The sequence below is a fragment of the Taudactylus pleione genome, unplaced genomic scaffold, assembly GCF_031769625.1.
Source record: "Taudactylus pleione unplaced genomic scaffold, aTauple2 ptg000288l, whole genome shotgun sequence".
NCBI lineage: Eukaryota > Metazoa > Chordata > Amphibia > Anura > Myobatrachidae > Taudactylus > Taudactylus pleione.
The window spans coordinates 2061611-2084720 of NW_028284690.1; the positions used below are offsets into that span (position 1 = coordinate 2061611).

The window sequence follows — 23110 nt, forward strand, 5'->3', positions numbered from 1 at the left end:
TACACATCCACAGGTCCCATACTACTCACAAACTTCATACCCCCCCCACAATACCCTTATCCCTCCATATCCATCATCTTTTTCCCCTGCTCAAACCTCACAACAACCAGTGTCTTCATCCGATCCACGAACATGTTTTAATTGTAACCAGCAAGGACATTTAATTAGAAACTGCAGAGTAAAAAGGGTAGGACCCTCAAATCAGGGAAAACCTGCATATCCCCATAAGGGATATGCACAGAGGCCAGCAAATATCCAGCAAGCACCAGCTCCAATTGTGGCCGTTAATGCTTTATTGGAGAATGGTAGCCAACGCTAGGGGTCAGGTCATACCTGTAGTCTACAGATAGTCAGGTTAACGGGAAGTACTAGGGAAGAACCGTTCATTATGGTTGATGTAGCTGGTACTGAATATCTTTTTCTTGTAGACACAGGGGCGACCAGGTCAGTGATAAAATCTCCCGTTAATTTACAGGTGACCAACGAGACAGTACCAACAATGGGTGTACAAAGAAAAAAGGATCTCAGACTGCACACTCTAGACATATATATATGTAATTGGAGGTGCTACCTGTGGAGACCATTGATATATACACAAAGAAGAAATACAAGTGCACAACTCCAAATTAACTGATTACTGTAAAATGTATTTATTTATATATAAATACAATAGAGGTTTTTGGCATGATCTTGGTCAAGATTATGGGCCTGCCCACCATATCCGGGTAACCTCTTGTCGGGCAGGTCCCTAACATACTAGGGTTCAAATCCAGAGCGCAGGACACCCCCAAACTAGCCCAGCCAAACCACCCTAAAGCACCGCTCTAATAAGAAAAAAGTGAAGTGTAAAAGAAATAGTTAGGAGCAGCCGCTGGCCGCATATAAAGAATAAAAATAAAAAAGTGAAATACATATATATAAAAGAAACAGACAGTGAAGTATTAAAATGTGTTAAAGGAAAATGTGTTATACTGCGGTGCCCTGAAACAGATCAGCAAAGCAATCCAGGGGGACCCACACCCCAAAAATGAACCAAAGCTGCACTACACAGTCTAAATATTAGCAGGACTTACCCTAGTATGTTAGGGACCTGCCCGACAAGAGGTTACCCGGATATGGTGGGCAGGCCCATAATCTTGGCCAAGATCATGCCAAAAACCTCTATTGTATTTACTGTAAAATGTATTTATTTATATATAATCAGTTAATTTGGAGTTGTGCCCTTGTATTTCTTCTTTGTGTATCCAACAATGGGTGTAACAGGTAAAGTGCAACATTATCCTTTAACAAAGTCCATAGAGGTTACTATTGGGCCGTTGCATACCAGGCATTCTTTCAGTCTGGCTGCTGCGGCTCCTACTAACCTGCTGGGTAGAGATTTGTTATGCAAGATGGGATGTGTGTATTGCACCCCTGATAGTGTATTTCTAGATATCCCAGAGAGAGTTGAGAACGAGGTGCGGGATATGTTGGACACTCCCCAAAGGATAATGAAAATCCATCTCAGGTAGATCAAATGTTGTCAAAAATTCCAGATTCCCTTTGGACTAAGGATGGACAGGACACTGGATTAATGGCAAACAAACGCCCCGTAATGGTAAATTTAAAAGGCGGAAGGCAAGCTCCAAAAATTCCCCAGTACCCACTAAAACAGGAGGTAGAATTAGGGGTTTTTCCAATAATTGAGTGATTATTACAACAGGGAATTTTAATTTGTACAGCTAGCGTAGCCAATAGTCCCATCTTCCCGGGGAAGAAGAGTGGTGGGAGGGGTTATAGGCTGGTACAAGACCTTAGAGGTGTTAATAAAGTAGTAGAGAGCCAATTCTCCGTAGTGCCAAATCCAGCTGTCATTCTTATGCAGATCCCTCCAAACGCAACGCATATCACTGTCATTGACCTCTGTTCTGCTTTCTTCTCTGTGCCTCTCTACCGTGACTGTCAGTATTTATTCGCATTTACATACAGAGGTGTACAATATACATGGACACGGTTGCCCCAAGGTTTCATAGACAGCCCCAGTATCTTCTCCCAGGCCTTGCACGACTGTTTACAATCTTTTCAACCTGCCAATGGATCTGTTCTAATTCAATATGTGGATGAATTATTGCTATGTTCTGATTCATTTATATCATGTTTGAATGATACTAAACTTTTGTTGCTTCATCTCTCGCATACAGGACTCAAGGTTGCTAAGGACAAACTACAGCCGTGCCAATCCAGAGTAAAATATTTGGGACACTGTCTGTCTAACCCAGGGGTTACGACATCTCACAAATGATAGAATCCAGGCCATACAGAACATGACACTGCCGCAGAATCAACAGCAAATTCGTACCTTCTTGGGAATGTGTGGATACTGTAGAATGTGGATCCCAGGTTTTTCTATTTTGGCCTTGCCTTTACAGGAATTAGTCTCTTCCTCAAAGCCCGATCGGGTCATACACACAGAGGAATCAGAGCAGGCTTTCCTTAATCTTAAGGATAGTCTGACAAAAGCACCTGCATTGGGAATACCTGATTATGAAAAACCTTTTGATTTGTATTGTACGGAAGCCGATGGTTGTGCTGCAGGTGTCCTCACACAAAAACATGGTGATGCCAGTAGGCCCGTAGCATACTACAGTGCCCAATTGGATACTGTGGCAAGATCACTCCCCACCTGTTTGAGAAGTGTAGCAGCTACCACTCTATTGGTGAGTAAAAGTGAGGACGTAGTATTGGGTCATGATATGATTGTCTATACTCCCCACGCTGTATCTGCTCTGCTGAACTCTGCTCAAACCAGACACGTCTCTTCAGCTAGGTTTACCAAATGGGAACTAGCTCTAATCGCACCTGCAAGCATCACTGTTAAACGTTGCAGCACGCCGAACCTGGCAACGTATTTACCATTTGTACAACATGATGTACAAAGGGTCGAAGGGGACGAGTTGCTGGCGGGAGGTGAGTTCAGCGGACATAATGATGCACACGATTGTATGGAATATCTGAATCAGACCTTTACTGCTAGACCTGACATACATGACACACCTTTAGAGAATGTAGATGTAACTTTTTACATGGATGGGAGTTGTCATAGACAAACAGACACAGGTGAATTATGTACAGGCTATGCTGTTGTAAATGACACAGACATCATAGAAGCTAAACCTCTTGGTCCTCCTCACTCAGCCCAGGTGGCAGAGTTAGTAGCACTAACTAGAGAGTGTGAACTGGCAGCAGGCAAGTCTGCTAACATTTACACTGACTCGAGGTACGCGTTCGGGGTGGTGCACGATTTCGGGGCTCTATGGCGTCTGAAAAATTTGATGACAGTAGCAGGCACACCAGTTGCACATTCCCGACACATAAAACATCTTTTATAAGCAATCCATCTGCCCAAAGCGGTGGCAGTAATTAAGTGTAAAGCCCATACATGTGAGGATGATCCGGTGTCACTGGGCAACAACAGAGCCGATGAAGCTGCAAAATGGGCAGCAGGGTTAAAAATGTTTTCTCCAACTGAACAAATTATGTCTTTTCAAACAATTGATATGCTGAAATGAATTGAGATGCAAAATTTGTGTTCAATCCAGGAAAAGTCCATCTGGAAGTCTAAGGGATGTGGGCAAGAGTCCTCCGGGCTCTGGAGGGACGGACAAGGTAAACCAGTAGCCCCCAAGGCATATTACCCCAGCCTGGCTGAGGCAGCACACGGTCTGACTCATCTGGGAAAACAAGGTATGTGCAAATTGGTAAGAGCATACTGGTGTGCACCAGGTTTGTCTTCACAAGCAGAAAAGAGAGCAATGTCCTGTCTGACCTGCTTGAGGAAGAACATAGGAAAGCGATCCATACCAAACCGTCCCACATTCCACCGACTGATGGACCTTTCCAGGTGATACAAATTGATTTCATCCAATTACCACCCTGCAGGAATCTCAAGTATGTATTGGTGTGCACTGACGTATTTTCTAATTGGGTGAGGCCTACCCAGCGGCCACTAATACTGCTGCATTTACTACCAAGAAAATAGTTCAGGAATTTGTATGCAGATACGGTATCCTTAAAATCGAGTGACAGGGGTACTCATTTCACAGGTGATGTTTTTCAAAATATGTGTAAGCTGATGGGTATTAATAGCAGACTTCACATCCCCTACCGACCGCAAGCCAGTGCCAAGGTAGAGAGGATGAACGGGACTATTAAAAATAAGTTAAGTAAAATCATGGCAGAGACTGGACTAGGATGGCCAGAAGAGTTACCGTTGGTCCTGCATAGCATAAGGACCACTCCTAGACCCCCTCTAAATCTGTCCCCATTTGAAAGACTGTTCGGTAGACAACCTCATTTGATTATAAGTCCACAGGAAGACTTGAAAGGTAACAACAAGGCAACTGTAAGGTATCTTATATCAATGAGTAAGCAATTAAAACAGCAACAGCAGAAACTGAAATTGTTGTCCCATGATATGCCTGAAACTAACTGTCATGATGTTGAACCAGGAGAATATGTTATGATCAGAAATTTCTTGCGTTCAGGTTGTTTGACTGATCGGTGGGAAGGTACGTACCAGGTGCTGCTGACAAGTACTACATCTTTGAAGGTGGCTTAGAGAGATACCTGGGTCCATTCCACTCACTGCAAAAAGGTTAATCAACCGGTGGAGAAACAAGTCGGAGACAAGGCTGATAGCGTGGACCTGTCGATCGCGAACTTGTTCCGGGAGGATTGAAAAGGTCGTAGTGAGATACCTGAACTAAAAGAAATTTGCAGGTCTTGTTGTGGCAATGGACGGGCCTGCTGTGTTCATTTTCATATTCTCTTTTAGAGTGTTCACCATTCTGGTTGGTTCTGGGATATCCGATTTCTGTGATGGGGGACCAATTGAGGAGATGGGAGCTGATGGCAGTGCTGATGGAGTGGAATCAGGAGGAGTGCTATGCCAATCAGGGGAGTGTATGACCAATCTTAGTAGTGTTATTGTTGAGAAAGCTGTTATTACGCATACTCGGGGACGGTGAGGAAGTTTATCGTCTGAAGATTCCTGTATTTGTGAGCTTTGTGGGTCCCTAGTTGATGAGAACTGTATTCAATGGTGCCAGCCTAAATATAACCCGTACTGGGGTGGGTATCCTTTAGAGGATTATCATAGCATGGTAATCAAAATATTAAATCAAACTGATTGCTGGGTGTGTTCACATGTGCCACAGGGACAGCATAATGTAGGGTTGGTGCCATTTCCACTGAATATCACGGAAACTTTAGAATTGCAAAAAGGGAAAACATTGGATGGAAAATTCCTCTCATCCAAACCACCTCATTTTAAAAACTCTCTCAATTCCAAGTAGATAGATCACTTTTGTGTTTGAACATAACCAACCCCAATAAACCCGGGAGTTGGGAAGTTACAGGGAATAATGAGACGATGACCTTTTCACAGAGCGCTGATAATGAGTCCGTAAATCATGATCTGTTACGTTCAATTAAATCTAGTGGGAAACATTATACGTACCGGTATACATTGAGTTCCACCAAAGAAATTATTGGTAAGGTACCAGATGGTTATTGTGCTAAAATAATACAACCAGAAACTTGCATATACCAGATGGAAGAGCAAGAGATAGGATGTTTGCAAGGGAAATGTGTTTAATGATATTGATGCATACCATCCCTGATGTTCTCTCCGATAATGTGTATTTTATATGTGGAAGAAAGGCGTATAAGTGGCTCTCCCCGAGTTACGAAGGTTTGTGTTACCTGGGAAGGGTAGTCCCAGAAGTTATGACCCTCACACATGTTGAAATGCTTGGTATCCATAAAAACACATCATCACCATACCTTCACACGCAATATGAACACAGAGACAAACGAAATATGATACCTGGTGACGTGCATAAAGCCACTCAGTTAATTAGTGAGACAACTGGCTTCCAAGTTTTAGTCGCACTGGATCCCACCAGGATCGCTCGGGGTACAAAAAATTTTAGATATATTCAGGAACTTGCTAAATTGATAGATAATATCAGCGAGATGTATGATGACACATTCAGTATACAGGGAGAGAATTGCAAGCGTACAAGAAAGAACAGGTGCAACACAGGCTAGTGTTAAATTATTTAACTGCTGTTACTGGAGGGTATTGCGTAACTTTGGCTACCCAATTTGGAGTAAAATGTTGCACCTATGTCACCAATGATACCAGAACCCAAGTAGGTGATAGACCAGAAGATGGATGAAATTCTGCAGCTAAAATGGGAATTTCGTAAGGACCATAATGCTTCAGTGGCTGAAGTAGGGGAGAAGATAGAAGGATGGGTTTCATGGCTGAACCCAGTGAAATGGTTCTCAGGTCTAGGGGAATGGGTCCAGGAAGTAATCGCCAGCACAGGCAAATTCTTGATCCTTATATGCCAATTATTATGATGACAATCAGTATGTGTCCGGTGTGTTCCTATTGTGTTGAGGTGTGGAAAATGTAAAAATAAAGTAAAACGAAAGAACGAAATTATGATGGTGGTCAGTCATGACAATATGAATACCGAGGTAAATATAGAACTGCATTACAATACTGAACTAGGAAATACCATCATTTAATGTATTATATTTAGACCTGCATAGAATGTATTATTGAAATGTTATTTTTAAAACACCTCAGATAATGTAAAGTCTCAAATTCCCCTTCAAGACTGCCTTTATAGGACTGGTGTATCCCCCACACCTTTCACATGATCTTCCAAGATCCGCGGTGTGCGTATAATAGTAGTTTTATGTCCCCACTCAGAGACACATTATTGATGGATTAAGAACCACCTTGTGCCATCCCATAACAACACTAATATATAAATGTAAGCCTAAATTAATTTTTAAAATCAGATTGTGATAGCATGTTGTTCGCTATCAAAGGGTGGACTGTCGAAGCTGGATAATTGGCTGAGACAAGATCAGCTTAAAATTAGATCGTAAAGACACCATCTTGCGACTGGCCGCAAGACGCCATTTTAGAATATGAGATTGCAAGACGCCATTTTGCGAATGGCCGCCCAAGCGCCATTTTAGGTAAACTCACACTTAAGTACATATGGCGATATTACTATTAGCATCATGCGATTGCATCTTTCACCATTTCTGATACACACACTAATATGCACAATTGCACTGTTAAACTAGTCGCATATTAGCGAATGCATAGGATCCTGTATGAAAACGCTGTTTATTAGCTTCATGCGCACGCATCTGCCCCAAGTTAACCAGTGTCTTTATATCAAACCCCAAATACTTACACAGTACATATTCACATAAAAGGTCTCATAAGCTTTAAAGTATAAGATTCAAGTTTGTTCATTTATTATAATTGCTGTGAAATAAAGGTTAATTTGGTAGCTAAGGTTTAATACATGATAAGTAAGTCATGTTTGATATTATACTGATCTGCACTCTTTCAACAGCATTCTGATATCGTCAGTGTGAAGATCGCAACATGCATTCTCAACTTATGGACCGCAGAGACTTAAAGCACCGAAATGTACATTATATGACCAACTTTTAGGATGAGCATGAGGCAGGAAACCAGAGACAACCAGTTGTTAGAGGCTGGACTGTGTCTATTTGAATCAACCTGTTAAATGCTCTGCAACAGATGCATCCTCCTGGGAAGCAATGGCATCAGCGACAGGCCTCTATTGTGTTGTCTATTTCTGTGAGAGTATAAACGTGTGTGTTGTGACCCCAGTCTGAGTCTTCTTGCTGAATGCTGATTGACAGGGGTTTCTTGCTGATACACAGCGCTTCTGGACCAGATGTAGGCATGTATAACTGTACTTGGATCTGTATAATTCTTTGCGCTAAATTGTGCTTAGATCATAGCGTGTAACTGACTGTACTTTTACTTGAAATATCACTTTGTGCTTTGGAACCACAGGTAAAAGGTCTGGAGTCTTTATTTACTATATGACTGCGTACGCAAAATAGCGTCATCCTTAGAGGTTTATAGGCAGGATATTAGAAGGTATAGGCAGGAGTGTATAGAGGTTCTAATTCAATATCCTTACAGTGCTTTTACCCATTATTTTATACAATGTATCTGATAAATGTTAACTAGAAACTGGCTGCTATGGGCAACTTCTCCACTCTTTAAGAGGCTTGATACATCCCCCCAAATCACACAGTGCAAGCACATCTACAGTGCTGCGCCACTATAAAAGCAGGCCTGAACTACTGAGCCCTCCATCTTGGCAACGCCTCTCAAGCACATACATAGAGTAACATTATATTGGAGCACCTGATAAGTGTCCCACAGCCGTATTGTGCATCTCAAAGGAAGTTCCCTCATTAGCAGGTTGTTCATCCAGCGAAATGCAAATTGCAGATATTCAACTTCATATTTCTGAAGATGACTGTGTACCTGGCCTAATATATAAATGAAATAGAAAGCAGAGAGAGTACTAAATGAGGGGTTACAGAGGCAGAGGATGCATATGACCGGCCACCAGGATATGGACTAACAATAAAATTCAGTGTAATGTCTACATACAGGTTGAGTCTTCCATATCCAAATATTATGAAATATGGAATTATTTGAGCGTTACTGAGATAGGTACACCTTTGCTTTCTGATGGTTCAAAGTACACAAACTTTGCGTAACGCACAAAGTGAATTAAAAATATTGTATACAATTACCTTTAGGCTATGTATATAAGGTGTATATGAAACACAAATGCATTCTGTGCTTAGACTTGGGTCCCATTCCCAAGATCTCATTATAGTATGCATATATTCCACAATACGGAAAAATCAGATATCCAAAATACTTCTGGTCCCAAGCAATTTGGATATGGGAGACTCATCCTGTATACACAAAACAGACCATTTAGTCTGTCATACACATCTCTTCATGCTAGCTATATTTGAAGTGCAATTATAGCTTCACGGGCACTAAATATGTGGTTTGCAGAAATGCGGCAGTGTGAAATAAGTGATTTCTGAAGTATGATCAGAATCTTTGTTTTGTTATACAATGGCAAGGTGCACTCCCCTAACAAATATGAAAAGTACTTTGATGAGCCAAAAGGTACACTGTAATTAAACTTGAATTGGAGGTCTGCAATCGTGTCCCATATGCTTAGCAGTTTAAGCAAACATAGCACAAGGGCTGATTCTACATGGGGTACCTGTGAAATATATACAGTATTAGAATTATTCTGGTTTATTTCTATGGCTGCAGGAATAAAAGGCAGCTATAAACTTCAGAGCTTTGGCTTGAGAGACAGGGTTTTGTTTATTTCAAAATCAACATTGTATTTACGTGTAAATTAGCTCTTGATCATAACATCCAACCAATGTGTTTTTGTTTGTACTCTAGAACAAGTCAGACATGAAAACAAATGTCTGATTAGTTTCTATGGTGACATAATGACATGAGAAGCTGGAAAGAGTTTATGTAAATAAGAAAATTATTAAAAAAGGGATAAAGCAGATTGACTATGAAAGCTAAATATGAACTGACCATCGATACGGCCCACTAGTTTCTCTAGGGCCTTCACGTTTTTCTGAATTCCAGGCTGGGCAAATGTGTAGTTATCCTTAGAAGAAAGAGGAGCAAATTAAATCCAATAGTTCTTAGACACAACAAATTCGCATTGTGGGCTGACAAGTTTGCACATGAATTAAGCGCTGTATGGTAGACTTACAAATACAGGTGTGTACTTTCATCTCTTTGCTGCAGTCGCGCCAAAAAGCCCCTCTTGGCGCACCCGGTCCTGCTAGATATTGCTAGTGCCAGGCGTCTTTTTTTTTTTTGCAGAAAATGCGTCTAAGGGCCATATTCAATTGCCGGCGAAAAACAGTTATCGGCGATACTTTTTCGCCAATGACGTCATTTTCGCCGCTTTCCAGTTATGAAAAGTCAATGCATCGGGACCTGTGAAAAAGTATGACCTATGAATAGGTGGCGAGAAAAAGTGCAGAATTGGGGTTTTGGGGTACAAACTTCCAAAAACCACCCTGCACCCCTTTGACAGTCCCCCAAAGGTTTTGTGTGTCAATTTTTTTTTTTTTTTTTTAAAGTACCACTAGACACCAAAAAACACTACTTTTGTTTTGGGGCGAAAAAAAACCAAGAAGTTGAGGGGACAAACTTCTAAACTAGCGAAAGAGACTCGGGGGGGTTCCCAAGTATGCACCAGGTGTTTTTTTAGTTTGCAGCAGGTGGATTTTTCACGTTTTTAACAGTTCACATTAACCATTAAAAAAATATGCTTGCACCCATTTTCAGGCACCCTAAAATTTGATGGGACTGCTTATTTTTCCCCCCCAAAAATGCTAAATCCTATTCTTCACCACTTTTTCACAGACACAAAATACCAGACCATTTAAATATCCCAAATACCTGCAACAGGGCTATTCGCTATTATACCCATAGTGAACCCCCATGTCACAGCATCTTTTGGAGGTGTCAGCCTGATTTCCCCAAAAATGACAGCACTTTTCGCTCATTTCTTTTTTGGCGATTTGGAATTGAATACGGGGGATACACGGGGACGAGCGCGATACATTTTCACTCTGAAAAGCGGCGATGATGGCGAAAAGTCCGGCAACTGACTTTTCACTCCTAATTGAATATGGCCCTAAGTCGCAATGCGATGCGACTAGGACACACCAGCAGACTGTGCTGAGGAAGACACTCAAAACGTATACAGGCGAGGAATCTCATTAAGGACTCTATCTGAATATTTGGCACATCACTCCAGCCGGTAATAACACCCTGGCCATGAGATATTGTTGCAGCCAATACCTCTCTCCCTCGGGTGGGATATGTAGTAAAGTCCATACACTTCACTCTGCTGGAAGAGCTGCAAAATTTGGACTCTACCAGCAGCTTGGAGGAAACAAAGCATCACTGGAAGTATTATTATGGAAAATATACTAACAAAATGTATTGCTGCTATGACCAATACATTTGAGTTCATTACTAAAAGCACAATTGCTGATCTTACTAACATCTTAAGAGCTTGGACTGTTTTTATATTTATTTATATTTGTTTGACTATTCAGTGTCATAAAAATTGCTATAATGTTTTTTAACTTGTATTTTATATTAGTGATATACATACCAGCGGGTGCATAGATAACATTGTGTGCTATATCTAAATAACTTTTCATATTTTATGATCGTGTAATAAAATACCAATTCACCAGCACAGTCTTGAGTTTTGCTCTAACCATCAGAGATGTACGGAAGCTATTTACGTACATCTCAGAATTAGGCCCTATGTCCATGAAGCTTTAATGCATGTGTTACAGTCTTTTCAGTGTATCATACCTGAATACCATCCAGTAATTTGCTGATGGACCAGAAACTGTCAGCTTCAATGTTTCTCAGTGTATCAGGGCAAAGGCTGCTCACATCAAAGTTTTCCACATCGTCTTCTAATATAAAATAAACACAATATTACATATTAACATGTGCACGTTAAAACATATAAAAGCCATAGTAGTAGCTAAACCTCATCATAAAAACTAACATTTTTGTTAAATTTGTATATAAATATTAGTTCTGATACACGGACTTTCAAAATTATTAACGCATTAATTTGCTATTTGGAGATTTTGGTTTAGAGCTATATTAAAAACAGAAATATGTCAAAATAACCGAGCGAATATATGAAGAAAGTTTAATTGGCGCATCCTTACCCACATGTTCTGTTAGAAATACCACAAAGAATGGCGTGACCAGATCATTGATTCCTTGTACATATCCACTTGCAGGATGTCGGATGGCCCAGATAAACAAGATTCTTTCGAATATCTGCCATGAGATTAGGAGCATATTATATTCCATATGAACAGCCAAATTCATTTTTGGCCAATAGTCAAAGATTGTGACAGATCTTTTGTTACAAGCAGCTCTTAGCACAAACCACTGGGGAACAACCAACACGTTAAAGTGCCAAACAGATTATCCATTACTATCATCAGCCCACACAATAAAATAAAGCATCTCCTAGCACCATCAGTACCATGATCCACAAGTTAAAAATACATAAAATGTAATTAATCTAAAAAAAAAAAAATGCTTTCTTCAAAGAATAAGCATACTCTATATATTAATCTGTTGATGCCATCCTGAGATGGCGATAATAGAACAAGTGTTGCAAGTGGTACAAGTACATCTGCGATACTTGTTAAATAAGACTCCCAATGAATATGGAAACAACCCTCTAGATATCCTTCATTTGAACCAGATATATTCCTTCAAAACGACTAAGAACAGATGTGTCCTTGTGCGTTAAATAGCCTTTTTATTCACGCCATGCTGTGGTGTGACTAATGCTGAGCGTCTTTTCGTGCTACTTTTTTCCTTCAAATGCATCGTATTCGTAAAGCAATGTGAATAGGACGCACAAGCAGTCTCAGAATATAGGCATGCCAAATATCATTGTAATTATCAGTGTGCAACTGCAGGTGTATCTGCATGCGAAATGCTACCTTTGTGTCAGAGCTGCAAGAGAATTTTCTATGAGGTAAAAAAAGAGTTAAAATAACAAAGATGTAATTTTTTCAGGGATCATTTATAAAAATGAACACAAGCGAAGGTCACAAGTGCCATTTACTTTGCATGTTATGACATTATGCATAACTGCATGTCATGATACATTATGGAGTCTATCATATAATCGGTTTTTGTGTCCGTCTACAGAACAAGCGCAGCTCTCTCTGACTGCCTGACACCCAGACACAATCACTTTACTCTCCCCAGAGATATATGGATGTATTTTGTTGTGTATTACTAAATGTTTAATACAGCTGTTCATGTTTTAGTAATGCAAAAGCTAAACAAATTCTGTATATACATTACACTAAACTGAAGAGGTTTGCTCTGATTAGGCAAGATAAGGATTTTTTTTTCTCATTTGCAATGTAAATATACCCAAATCAGTGGCATATCTATAATGGGTGCAGTGTGTGCGGGGCAGATGGGCCCCCGGGTCCAGTGGGGCACCGCACACCCTACACCCACATTTTTTAAAACGTACCTGTCCGTGGTGCCGCGGCGGGTGTCAGCGCTGCTAACACCGGAAAATGGCCGCCGTGGCCATTTTTCCGGCGTTCAGCACATGTGCAGTAGACTCCGGGCACACTCTAGTGCCCAGAGTCTACTAATGCTCCGGTGGCTGGTCAGCCGCGTCAGTCTGCTGCCGGGGAGAGAGAAGGGAGCCCCACACGGTGAGTGCACACGGGCACCCTCCTCTCTTAAGACGCCCCTGACCCAAATATATGTATCATCATTTTGCTGTACCATTTTAAATTACACAAAAAGTTTACGGACTCTAGGAAGCTAAATACCACAATTGTTTCTACTCTCATACTCATAAAAAGTAAACAATTCTCAAAACACCTAAATAATGGTGCTAAAGCTCTGATCCCAATTCTCTCTCCTCCATGCGGGATTGGTTTAATCAAACTGGCTTCTTTAGGTCAATGGGTAACCTTATGTCATAAGAGTAAAAATTTCAAAGGAATAGGGAAAAGAGGGAATATGGGGTCGCAACAGAGGTATATATTTTAATTAGACCTCACCCTACTAATGACAAAATACTGATATACACTATCATCTAATATTTATAGTAGGGGTGCGACTCCGGGATGTAATAGTGATCAACAATACACAAAAAGAAGAAAAAGTAGTCCCATACGACTGCACAGCTGTCTCGCAATATTCGTAGTTAAAACTTAACTTTTATTAATCTAAATAATATCCACTCAAGTGGTATTGAAACACAGCAAAATAAGAGACAGAAATAAAGTGTGAAACATATAGTATGAAAAGTGATTAATATACACAATAATGCCCGGTCATATATGCCTTATAATCATAAATGTCTAAATGGGTAGAGGACTGTTTAGGATAATATCTATTTATAGTGCAATCTCTTTATTATTTCACTCCTTAACAGTACCTCAAAATCCAAAATTAGTAAGTGTTTGGGTCTCCTAAGTCATATAATATTAATTCAATCTCTGTGATAACAAGTGAATAGCTACATATGTATCTCTGTATTTATTATCCTTATTCGATGTCTATAATGATCACACAGATACATAAGTTACTACATGTAGTTGTATTATTCCAAAAGGACATTCATTTCAGCTTTTATTAGCAGCATGTTAATTAAAGAAGCCCTTTAGGAAATTATGTATTTAATTATCCCACACGTGTTTTCTCACCAGTCCCTAAAATGGTGTATATATTGTTATGAATCACATTTATCCCAAAGCGATTTCACATAGCTGGTTATTTCTTGTTCTTACACCAAATTAATGGTGGTGGACATTGTGTTTATAATCTAATAATATTGTTGCACTTGAAGTGGGTTATAATTTATAGTAGCTATTCATTTAGCGCTGACACAGCCTATTCCCAGCACTCCGCTCATACGGGGCTGTCAGCGTGGCTCACACGGCTGGTATTCAGTTCTCCCCTCTACTGCTAGCACAGCCTCTTACATTGCCGTATACATATGGGGCTGTTAGCATAGCTCACAACGGAGAGTGGTAGCTTCTTCCTGCTCGCTCTAACACAGCCGCGCACAGATTCTCGGAATTCATATACCTCCCATGTAATGCATGAAGTCTCCTAGATTGTTGCTTTTAGTATATAGCTGGGTACACACTGACCGATACATTGGCGATCAATTGGTTGGCCAATTATCTGCTGCCCGACAGGCAGTGTGTACCCGAGATATGTTTGTGAACGTCGGCATTCACCGACATATCGCCTTGCCTGTGCTGCAAAGCCGATGGACAGATATGTCTGCAGCTGCGGGGAGAGGGACGGGACACGCCCCCCGCCCACCAGGACATGCCCCCTGGTCGCCCAGACACGCAGCAAGACACAGATGATGGCCTTCAGTGTGTATGAACAACCATCATCTGTAGATATATCTGTCAGGTGTTTACACACCTTAAGTCTTCACTTATCACAATCATTCGCCTTTGGACTCCAATGGAAACAGTCAATGTACTCCATCACATGCTGCTCCTCCTTTCTCCATTTATTATACATTTTTCAGGTTATGTTAGTTCCAACTTCCTTTACAACATTTCTTTGTAGAGCATTTATTTCCATTGCTCAAAGGAGACATACTGTATGGTTCCAGAGGAGACGGGATCCTGTCCAAAACGCAGGATGATGAACGCCTCCTTTTTTTCACTGTTTTTGGGAAGATTAGATATTTTTGGAATAAACTGATTCACATTGTCAATCGACTATTTTCACTGCACCTCAGCTGCCACCCCATCCCTTGTTTATTTCTTAATTTTGTACACTGGGATTTAGCCCCTGAAAATAAAACTATTATACCCTTGTTCTGTGTTATTTTAACAGCTGCCAAGAAACTCATACTATGTAAATGGATTTCTAAGTCATCCCCTACCATTTCAGCCCTAGAAACTTCTCTCCACAAGATCTTATACTATTAGAGAGAGGCCATGCGGCCTAATATTGAAAAGGGAATTGTTCGATTACACAAGAAATGGGGCATATTTATTGATCAATGAGATGACTCCACTCAGGCTAAGGTATACAAATTATTTGAGACAACTACCCGATTCCTTTTGAGACTTATATAGAGGCGGAAGGTTAGATCCATATTCTCGCTCCAGCTGTTTACACCAATTGGTCAACATACAGAAATTGTACCCCCCGATACTTCAGACTGCTGCCACATGTATTCTGCCATCTTGTGCTCTTAATTACCTGTTTTTATCAAATACTTGCCTACCCTCCCGATTCGGCCGAGAGCCTCCCGAAAAACGGGTGCCACTCCCGGCACCCCAGAAAGGTAGGCAAATCTCCCGGCCCTCAGCGACCGACCCCCCCTTCCCCACGCAGTTCCATGATAAACCCCGGCAGCACGGGGGGCCCGTGACCCAATACTCTCGGAATCGCGTCATCGTAGCCCTGCCCCCTGCTTCACAGTGCCGTTAACTGCGGCATTGTGAAAAGGGGGGTGGGGCCATGATGACACATCACACCTTTGCCATGGTACGTCCCCCGCTGTGAAAGACAGACAGCTCCCGGAAGGAGGGAGCTAAAAGTCGTTAAGTATGTTTTATCCTCTCCCCTCTTTAAACACTAGAACACTTCTGTTTTTCAAGTGTGATCATTGTGAACAATGTTTTGTTAGACCCTCTAATACTTATAGCAAGTATAATTCAGTGTGCTGATGAACAATAGGGGGTTAACCCCTCCCCCCCTTTTTCTACTTGGTATGACCCCTCCCTTTCATGCACCTGAAAAGTACTACCAGATTGATTGAGCAGCTGCCATTTTTTGTTTGTTGTCATGAGATGCATGAATGAGCCAGCATTAGGCAGGCATGCTGGTTCTAGTAGTGCTAGTTGGAGTTCCCAGGGGTGACTCCCAGGTAAGCTGGCTCTCAATTTGGATGCATTTATGTATGTGCCTTTATCATGAGGCCTTATAATTGGTATATATTACATTTGGAGTGATCGTTTGGGCATAGGGTCCCCGAGGCTACTCTGGCTGGGCCTCCTCAGGGCATCACCACTTAATACACAGTTACTTTTCACATCACGTTTTATGTTTGTTTTTTATTCATGTAATTTTTTTCACATATATTTTAACCCCTTTTTCAACACTTATTAACTACTCGCACATATCTATACTTTTCACTGCACTGTCACTCTTTTTCAATTTTTCGTGTGATGCCCTGGGGGGGGGGGGGGGGGTCTTGGGGTGCACTGCGCCCCGGGCGTGAACCCATTAGTGATAGGTGCTGCTAGTGACAGAGAAGCCGTGACATGGCCTAGCAGCTTCCCATGTATTTGCAAAGGCATGCAATTAATATCTCTGAATTTCTATTACCATATAGTCTTCATATATTGTTGCAAGTATAACTCATTGTGCTGAGGGTTAAACCGCATATAGGAGTGTTCAAATGCGTACTTCATTTTTAAAAACTTTACTCATGTTCCTAAAGGCTTCCCAAAAAAAAGTATACAAAAAGATTAAAATTAAAAAAAAAAAATAAAAATTTTCATAACTTGTCATTAAAGACGTATACAAAAAATACATGAGAACATTAGCATAAGGATTGACCATAATAGCAGACATGGTAAAAGACAGACGTACATTACCACATTGTAAGGATGTCCTACAATCTGCTATAAGTAGAAAAAGGGGGGGGGGGGTGGCTTTCTGGGTGGTATACTGCTATTATGGTCAATCCTTATACAAAAAATACATGAAAACATTAGTATAAGTCTTTAATGATAATTTATGTAAACAAAATTGTTCAAAAAATAACAAAAAAATACAATCGCTTTGGTATACTTTTTTTGGGGAAGCCTTTAAGAAAAGGAGTAAAATTTTAAAAATTAAGCACGCGATTGAACTCTCCTTGCACTAACCATGCAACTGGCAAGTACAGGCTTGTCTTGTAGTCTCTCTCTGTGTTCTTCTCAGTCTGGCTGCAGCTTCTACATTGAGAACTAGTGATACAAGGGACTACTAAGGGCGCGCAGGCAGCTTTGCAATTGCGATCCTTGCTATTATGCAAATGCAGCAGGAGGTGTATGACGCCTCTTGCTGCATTTGCGATCCCAGCACTGCAACGGAGGTCGTAGGCTGGGATCACCATTGCGACCATCGGTGGACAATGGTCGCGATGGTGGGCCTCAGCTTACTCAGACTGGCTGGCTTGCGAGCCCAGGACATTGCATTGATCAACACAGATCCTGGGCTGGCCACTCTCAGAAAACTGAACAGAAACGCCCCAGTTTCTGGGAACACTGGCCGACCCCGCACCACCCCTTAGATACCTCTGCTTGCCAATTAGGCAGAGGCATTCAAGGGATTGCGTGCAACTACACAGGACCCATTCTGACGCTCGCAGAATGGGTCCTGAGCACACGCAGATTCCCATTAATCGTGAATCTGCGGTCAGCAGTGCACTTGCATGCACTGCTGAAACAGGCCCTAAGGGTTTTATTTAATAAACGTGTTATCATTCACGACGAGTAATAAAACTCGTTGCACATGATAAATGGTGCTCTAGCCAATCAGCTCCCAACTGTTGTCTGTTTGAAAAATGACAGGCTGGAGCACCATAATACGCTACAAGTTTTACCACTTGTTGTGAATGATCAAACTCGTTGATAAACGAGGCCCTAAGACAGTTGATCTAATACAGTTAATCAGTGAATAATGCCACGTCAGTAGTGATTAAATGAGTTGTGATAACTGTAGGAAACAAATTAAAAGGGATATTTTAACAGCTGAGGAAGGACCACCACTTCTTACCGTCACAAAGCCTTTCTTACCAGGCATGATCTTGCCGACATCATCACTGCACTAGAAATTCTTCTTAAGTCTCAGCAATATCTGGGCCCAAGCTTCTACCTGATTTAGGATTTGGTGATGACAAAATGCCAGACTCTCGTACTAATTGCTTTGCTTTTCTTAGGTTACTTTCCTGAGGAAATTGTTCTATTTTTCTAGTACCTCAGTCTTTTGGAAAAAGTGTCAAAATAGTAACTCTCACAACTTTGAGGTCTCTTCAGATTTTTCTTTCAGTTGTTACAGTATGACACCATCACAACATTGACTATGATCAGGCGTTCCTCAGCTGGCATATGAATATATAACTTCTGCAATTTTACAGCTTTCCTTTTGCAATAGTTTTCTTCTTACATTCTTTTCCTCTTGATAGATGATGCTCCCACACGGCTTAAACTTTCATTTAATGACTGCAAAGCTGATTCAGTCCTGCATGTTGCGATTTGTGTGTCACTTTCCTCATCAATTGAAGCAATTGGTCCTTCTTCAGCAGTTAAAGAAACCCTTTTAATTCGTTTCCTTAAGTTATCACAAATCATTTGATCACTACTGACATGTGGCAGTATTTCAGTCATCCATGGTAGCACCTTCCTTCCTTGTTTTCTACTGCTGCTGTGTCCTTTAATATCAAATGGGTTACAGCACTGAGTCTTAATGTACTTCTTATCCATTTGTCACACACTTGATCAAATAACCACTATTCATTGAAAAATTGTATTAGATAAACGGTCTTAGGGCCTAAATCAGAGCCGCTTGCTTGGCGCACGACGGAGGCGGCTCCGTCGTGCGCATGCGCGAGACCCAGATAGCGACGGGCAAGCCGTCGCTATGGGTCTCGCTACAAAGGGGGAGTGCTGTCGATGGTGAGTGACAGCACGCCCCCTTTGGTGGGCGTGCCGGGGGCATGGCTGGCCAGACGGAGGCGTTCCCATGGGAACGCCTACCGTCTGGGGCCGGCCCCACTGACAGCACAAGTGATGTCAGTGGGAGTGCTTTCGGCTCCGATAGAGCCAAAAGCACTCCAGGGCTTGCGGCAACGAGACCCTACCACAAGGGTCTTGTCGCAAGCCCGATGGTCACGACCATCGCGACCATCTTCCTGGCCACTCGCTATAGCTGTGAGTGGTCACCCACAGCTATACGAGCGGCCAGGAGGCCACTCTAAAAATTCAGAAGGACGGCCCTGATTCAGAGCGAGCACTCTGTCAGAGCTTCCAGCTCTGAATCAGGGCCTTAGTCCCTTGTATCACTAGTAGGGATGGGCATCAACCATCGATGATTCAAAATAATTGGTTTATGACCGATGTCGAATGCTTTTACCATCATTGGAGAGCCAATGGTTCTTTTGACGAGTGGGAGCGATGTGTTTTTTTTCTGGATGGAGCTTAGCTCCACCAGTCACGTGTTCGTTCAGCTCCGCCCAGTTTTTTGTTGGCCTACCGTTCCCCCAGCAGCAGTTGCCATCGAGGTGTGGATTTGTCTATTATTGTGCGTTTACAGGAATACCAAGAAACCATGGAACATATTAACCAACAGGATACAGCGATTAAATTCACCTGGCAATGTAGAATATCTAAAATTCATTACAAAGATGGAGCTGCATTCCACACTATACTCAAAACCTACAGACCGAAATACACTCATACATGGTACAAGCGATCATCCACAAGCTGCAAAGAATGGGTTACCCTTTTCACAATTCTTGAGGATACTAAGGATCTGTAGTGATCACAAGGATGCAGATGTCCAAATTGATAAGATGCTCAACAAATTTCTTATGAGGGGGTACCACCCCAAGCAATTGAAAAAAAAAAAAAATCGGAGTTATGGTATAACATACTGTACCTTAAATTGCTTTCTTCGAGGTCCATAGAATCTACCTTGGGGTATGTAGTTGGAGATCCATTGCACCAAACAGCTACAGCTTTGAAGCTCCCAGCATGCACTGGTCCTCCTCCCTATATACCCCGCCGCCAGCCTAAGGTATTCCTGTTTGGAAACAAGCCAAACGGCAAGAGACTGAAAGTCGAGAAGGAAGTACAATGTACCCAAAAAACACTCAAAATACGAAGAGGGAATCAGTGAAACAAAAAAGCAAAGAACAGATCCCAACTGAGGCTAGGTGCGTCAGGGTGGGTGCTCTGTGGACTCTATGGAACCCGAAGACAAATAGTTATCGAAGGTATGTTATACCATAACTCTGATTTTCTTCTTCAGGGTCCATAGAATCTACCTTGGGGATGTCCTAAAGCAGTTCCCTTAAGGGTGTTGAAGCTCCTGACCAGAGAGGAGAATCCGCCGCCCAAAGGAAACATCCTGGGAGGCAAAAGTATCAAATGCATAGAATATGATAAAGGTATGGACGGAAGACCAAGTGGCTGCCCTGAACAGCTGTTCAGCCGAGGCGCCATGTCTAACCACCCACGACAGTCCAAAAGACCGAGTAGAAAGTGCTGTCACCCTGTTAGAAACAGGGAGATCAGAATGTATATAAAAACTTGAGCAATAGTCATACGCAGCCAGTGAGCCAAAGTCTGCTTGTTAGCTGCCCATCCTCATTTGTGAAACCCATATAACACTAAAGATCTGATGAAGCTGGTACAATCCATGTAGATACGAAGGGCTCGAACCACATCCAAGGAAGCTTCACCTGTAGACAGGTTTTTAAGACTGAAAAGCCAGGACTACAATTTCCTCATTTATGTGGAAACGGGATACTACCTTTGGAAGGTAACCCGCCTTAGTACAAAGGGGAGCTCTATTTTGATGAAAAATCAAATATTATCAGCGACATGACAGTGCTGCCAAGTCAAACTCTACGACCTGAGGAGATGGAGGAGAAAAAGTGTCTTCGCTGTGAACTATCTTAAGTATACCTTATTCAAGGGTTCAAAGGAGGGAGCTTGCAGCGCCCCGAGAACCAAGGATAAATCCCATGGTGCTACTGGAGGGACAAACGGAGGTTGCAGTCGTAGGACCCCTGCAAAAATGTTCTTACATCTGCCAGGGGCGCAATTCTGCGCAGGAAGAAAACTGACAAAGCAGAAACCTGAACCCTCAAGGTAGCCAGGCGCATACCTAGGTCTAACCCAGTCTGCAGAAAAGCAAGTACTCTTGAAACATTTTTTATTTATTAACAGTTTCTTATATAGCGCAGCAAATTCCGTTGCGCTTTAAACCTTGAAAACCTTAGGGTAATATTTTGTTTGGAAACACCAACGAAAATATGAATGCCAAATTCTGTGATAGATGCGGGCTGAAGCAGGCTTCCTTGCCCTCATCATAGTCTGGATCACAGAAGCAGAGAAACCCTTGGCCTTTAAGACGGAAGCCTCAACAGCCACGCCGTCAAAGCCAGCCAAGGTAAATCCGGATACAGGCAGGGACCCTTCACTAGCAAATCCAGTCGTAGAGGCAGTGGAAGTGGCCTGTCTATGGATAGACATGTCAGATCGGTGAACCAATGTCCCCTGGGCCAGGCAGGAGCTATTAGTATTAACCTGCCGACTTCCTGCTTGAACTTTCTGACGACTCTTGGGAGGAGGGATATCAGAGGAAACAGGTATGCCAACCTGAAGTTCCACCTCACGGCCAGAGCGTCCACAAAGGCGGCTGAGTGGTCCCTCGTTCTGGAGACGTACCTGGGGACCTTGTGGTTGTGGCGTGACATGGTGAGGTCTACGTCCGGTAGTCCCCACCTGTCCACCAGGAGTTGAAAGATGTCCGGATGAAGAGCCCATTCTCCGCATGTATGTACTGACTACTTAGGAAGTCTGCTTCCCAGTTGAGAACTCCTGGGATGAATATTGCAGAGATTGCTGGAAGATGGCATTTTGCCCACAGCAGAATGTTCGCCACTTCCCTCATGGCTGCCGGAGTTAGTGTGCCTCCCTGATGGTTGATGTAGGCCACTGTGGTCGCGTTGTCGGACTGAATCTGGACAGGACTGCTGTAAAGAAGGTCCTGTACCACACTGAGCGCTTTGTGCACTGCACGAAGCTCCAAGATATTTATCGGTAGGTGACTTTCCAGAGTCGTCCACCTTCCCTGAAATGTGTGACGCCCTGTCACCGCTCCCCATCCTCGAAGACTTGCATCCGTAGTCAGTACCACCCAATCTGGGACCCATAACGACGACCCTTGTCTAAATGAGTAGTCTCCAGACACCAAGCAAGGGAGAGCCGAACCTCTGGTGAGATGTGGATCATCTGAGACTTTATCTGATGATACCGACCATCCAAGGAGACCAAATCCATTGCTGCAGGGACCTGGAGTGGAACTGGATAGAGGCCACCATATCGAATGTGGATACCATGGGAGCCCAGTACCTGCATTGCCAGGTGAACCGACACACTTTGTCGAGTAGACTGCACACACGAGACTGTAGTGCCACAATCTTGTACTCTGGTAAGAGAATCCTCTGGCCCAGAGAGTCCAGGAGCACCCCTAAGTGCACTATCCGCTGAGTTGGAGAAAGAGGACTTTTTCCAATTACCCAGCCGTGCTCTTGTAGGCAGACAATAGTCATCTGCAGATGACATTGTAACAACTCCTGTGCTAATATCAGGAGGTCATCCATATATGGCAATATCCTGACTCCTTGTCGTCTGAGATGAGCAGTCATCACTGCCATTATTTTGGGAAATATCCGAAGGACTGTAGCCAGCACGAACGGTAGTGCCTGAAATTGGTAATGTTGCTGATATACCGCCAATCTTAGAAATCCTTGGTGGGATCGTGCAATTGGAACATGCAGATATGCATCCT

The 23110-nt window shown here is 42.4% G+C and overlaps 1 protein-coding gene across 1 annotated transcript in view; it reads right to left on the reverse strand.

The window, feature by feature from the left end:
- Positions 1–23110, reverse strand: part of TBC1D22B (TBC1 domain family member 22B) — a 133202-nt gene that overhangs the window by 21138 nt on the left and 88954 nt on the right. The window contains exons 8-11 of the mRNA XM_088482443.1: positions 11674–11788; positions 11303–11409; positions 9488–9563; positions 8264–8391 (exon numbers count right to left, since the gene is read on the reverse strand). Of these exons, the coding sequence (XP_088338569.1) occupies positions 8264–8391; positions 9488–9563; positions 11303–11409; positions 11674–11788 (426 nt within the window). The remainder of the gene's footprint in view (positions 1–8263; positions 8392–9487; positions 9564–11302; positions 11410–11673; positions 11789–23110) is intronic.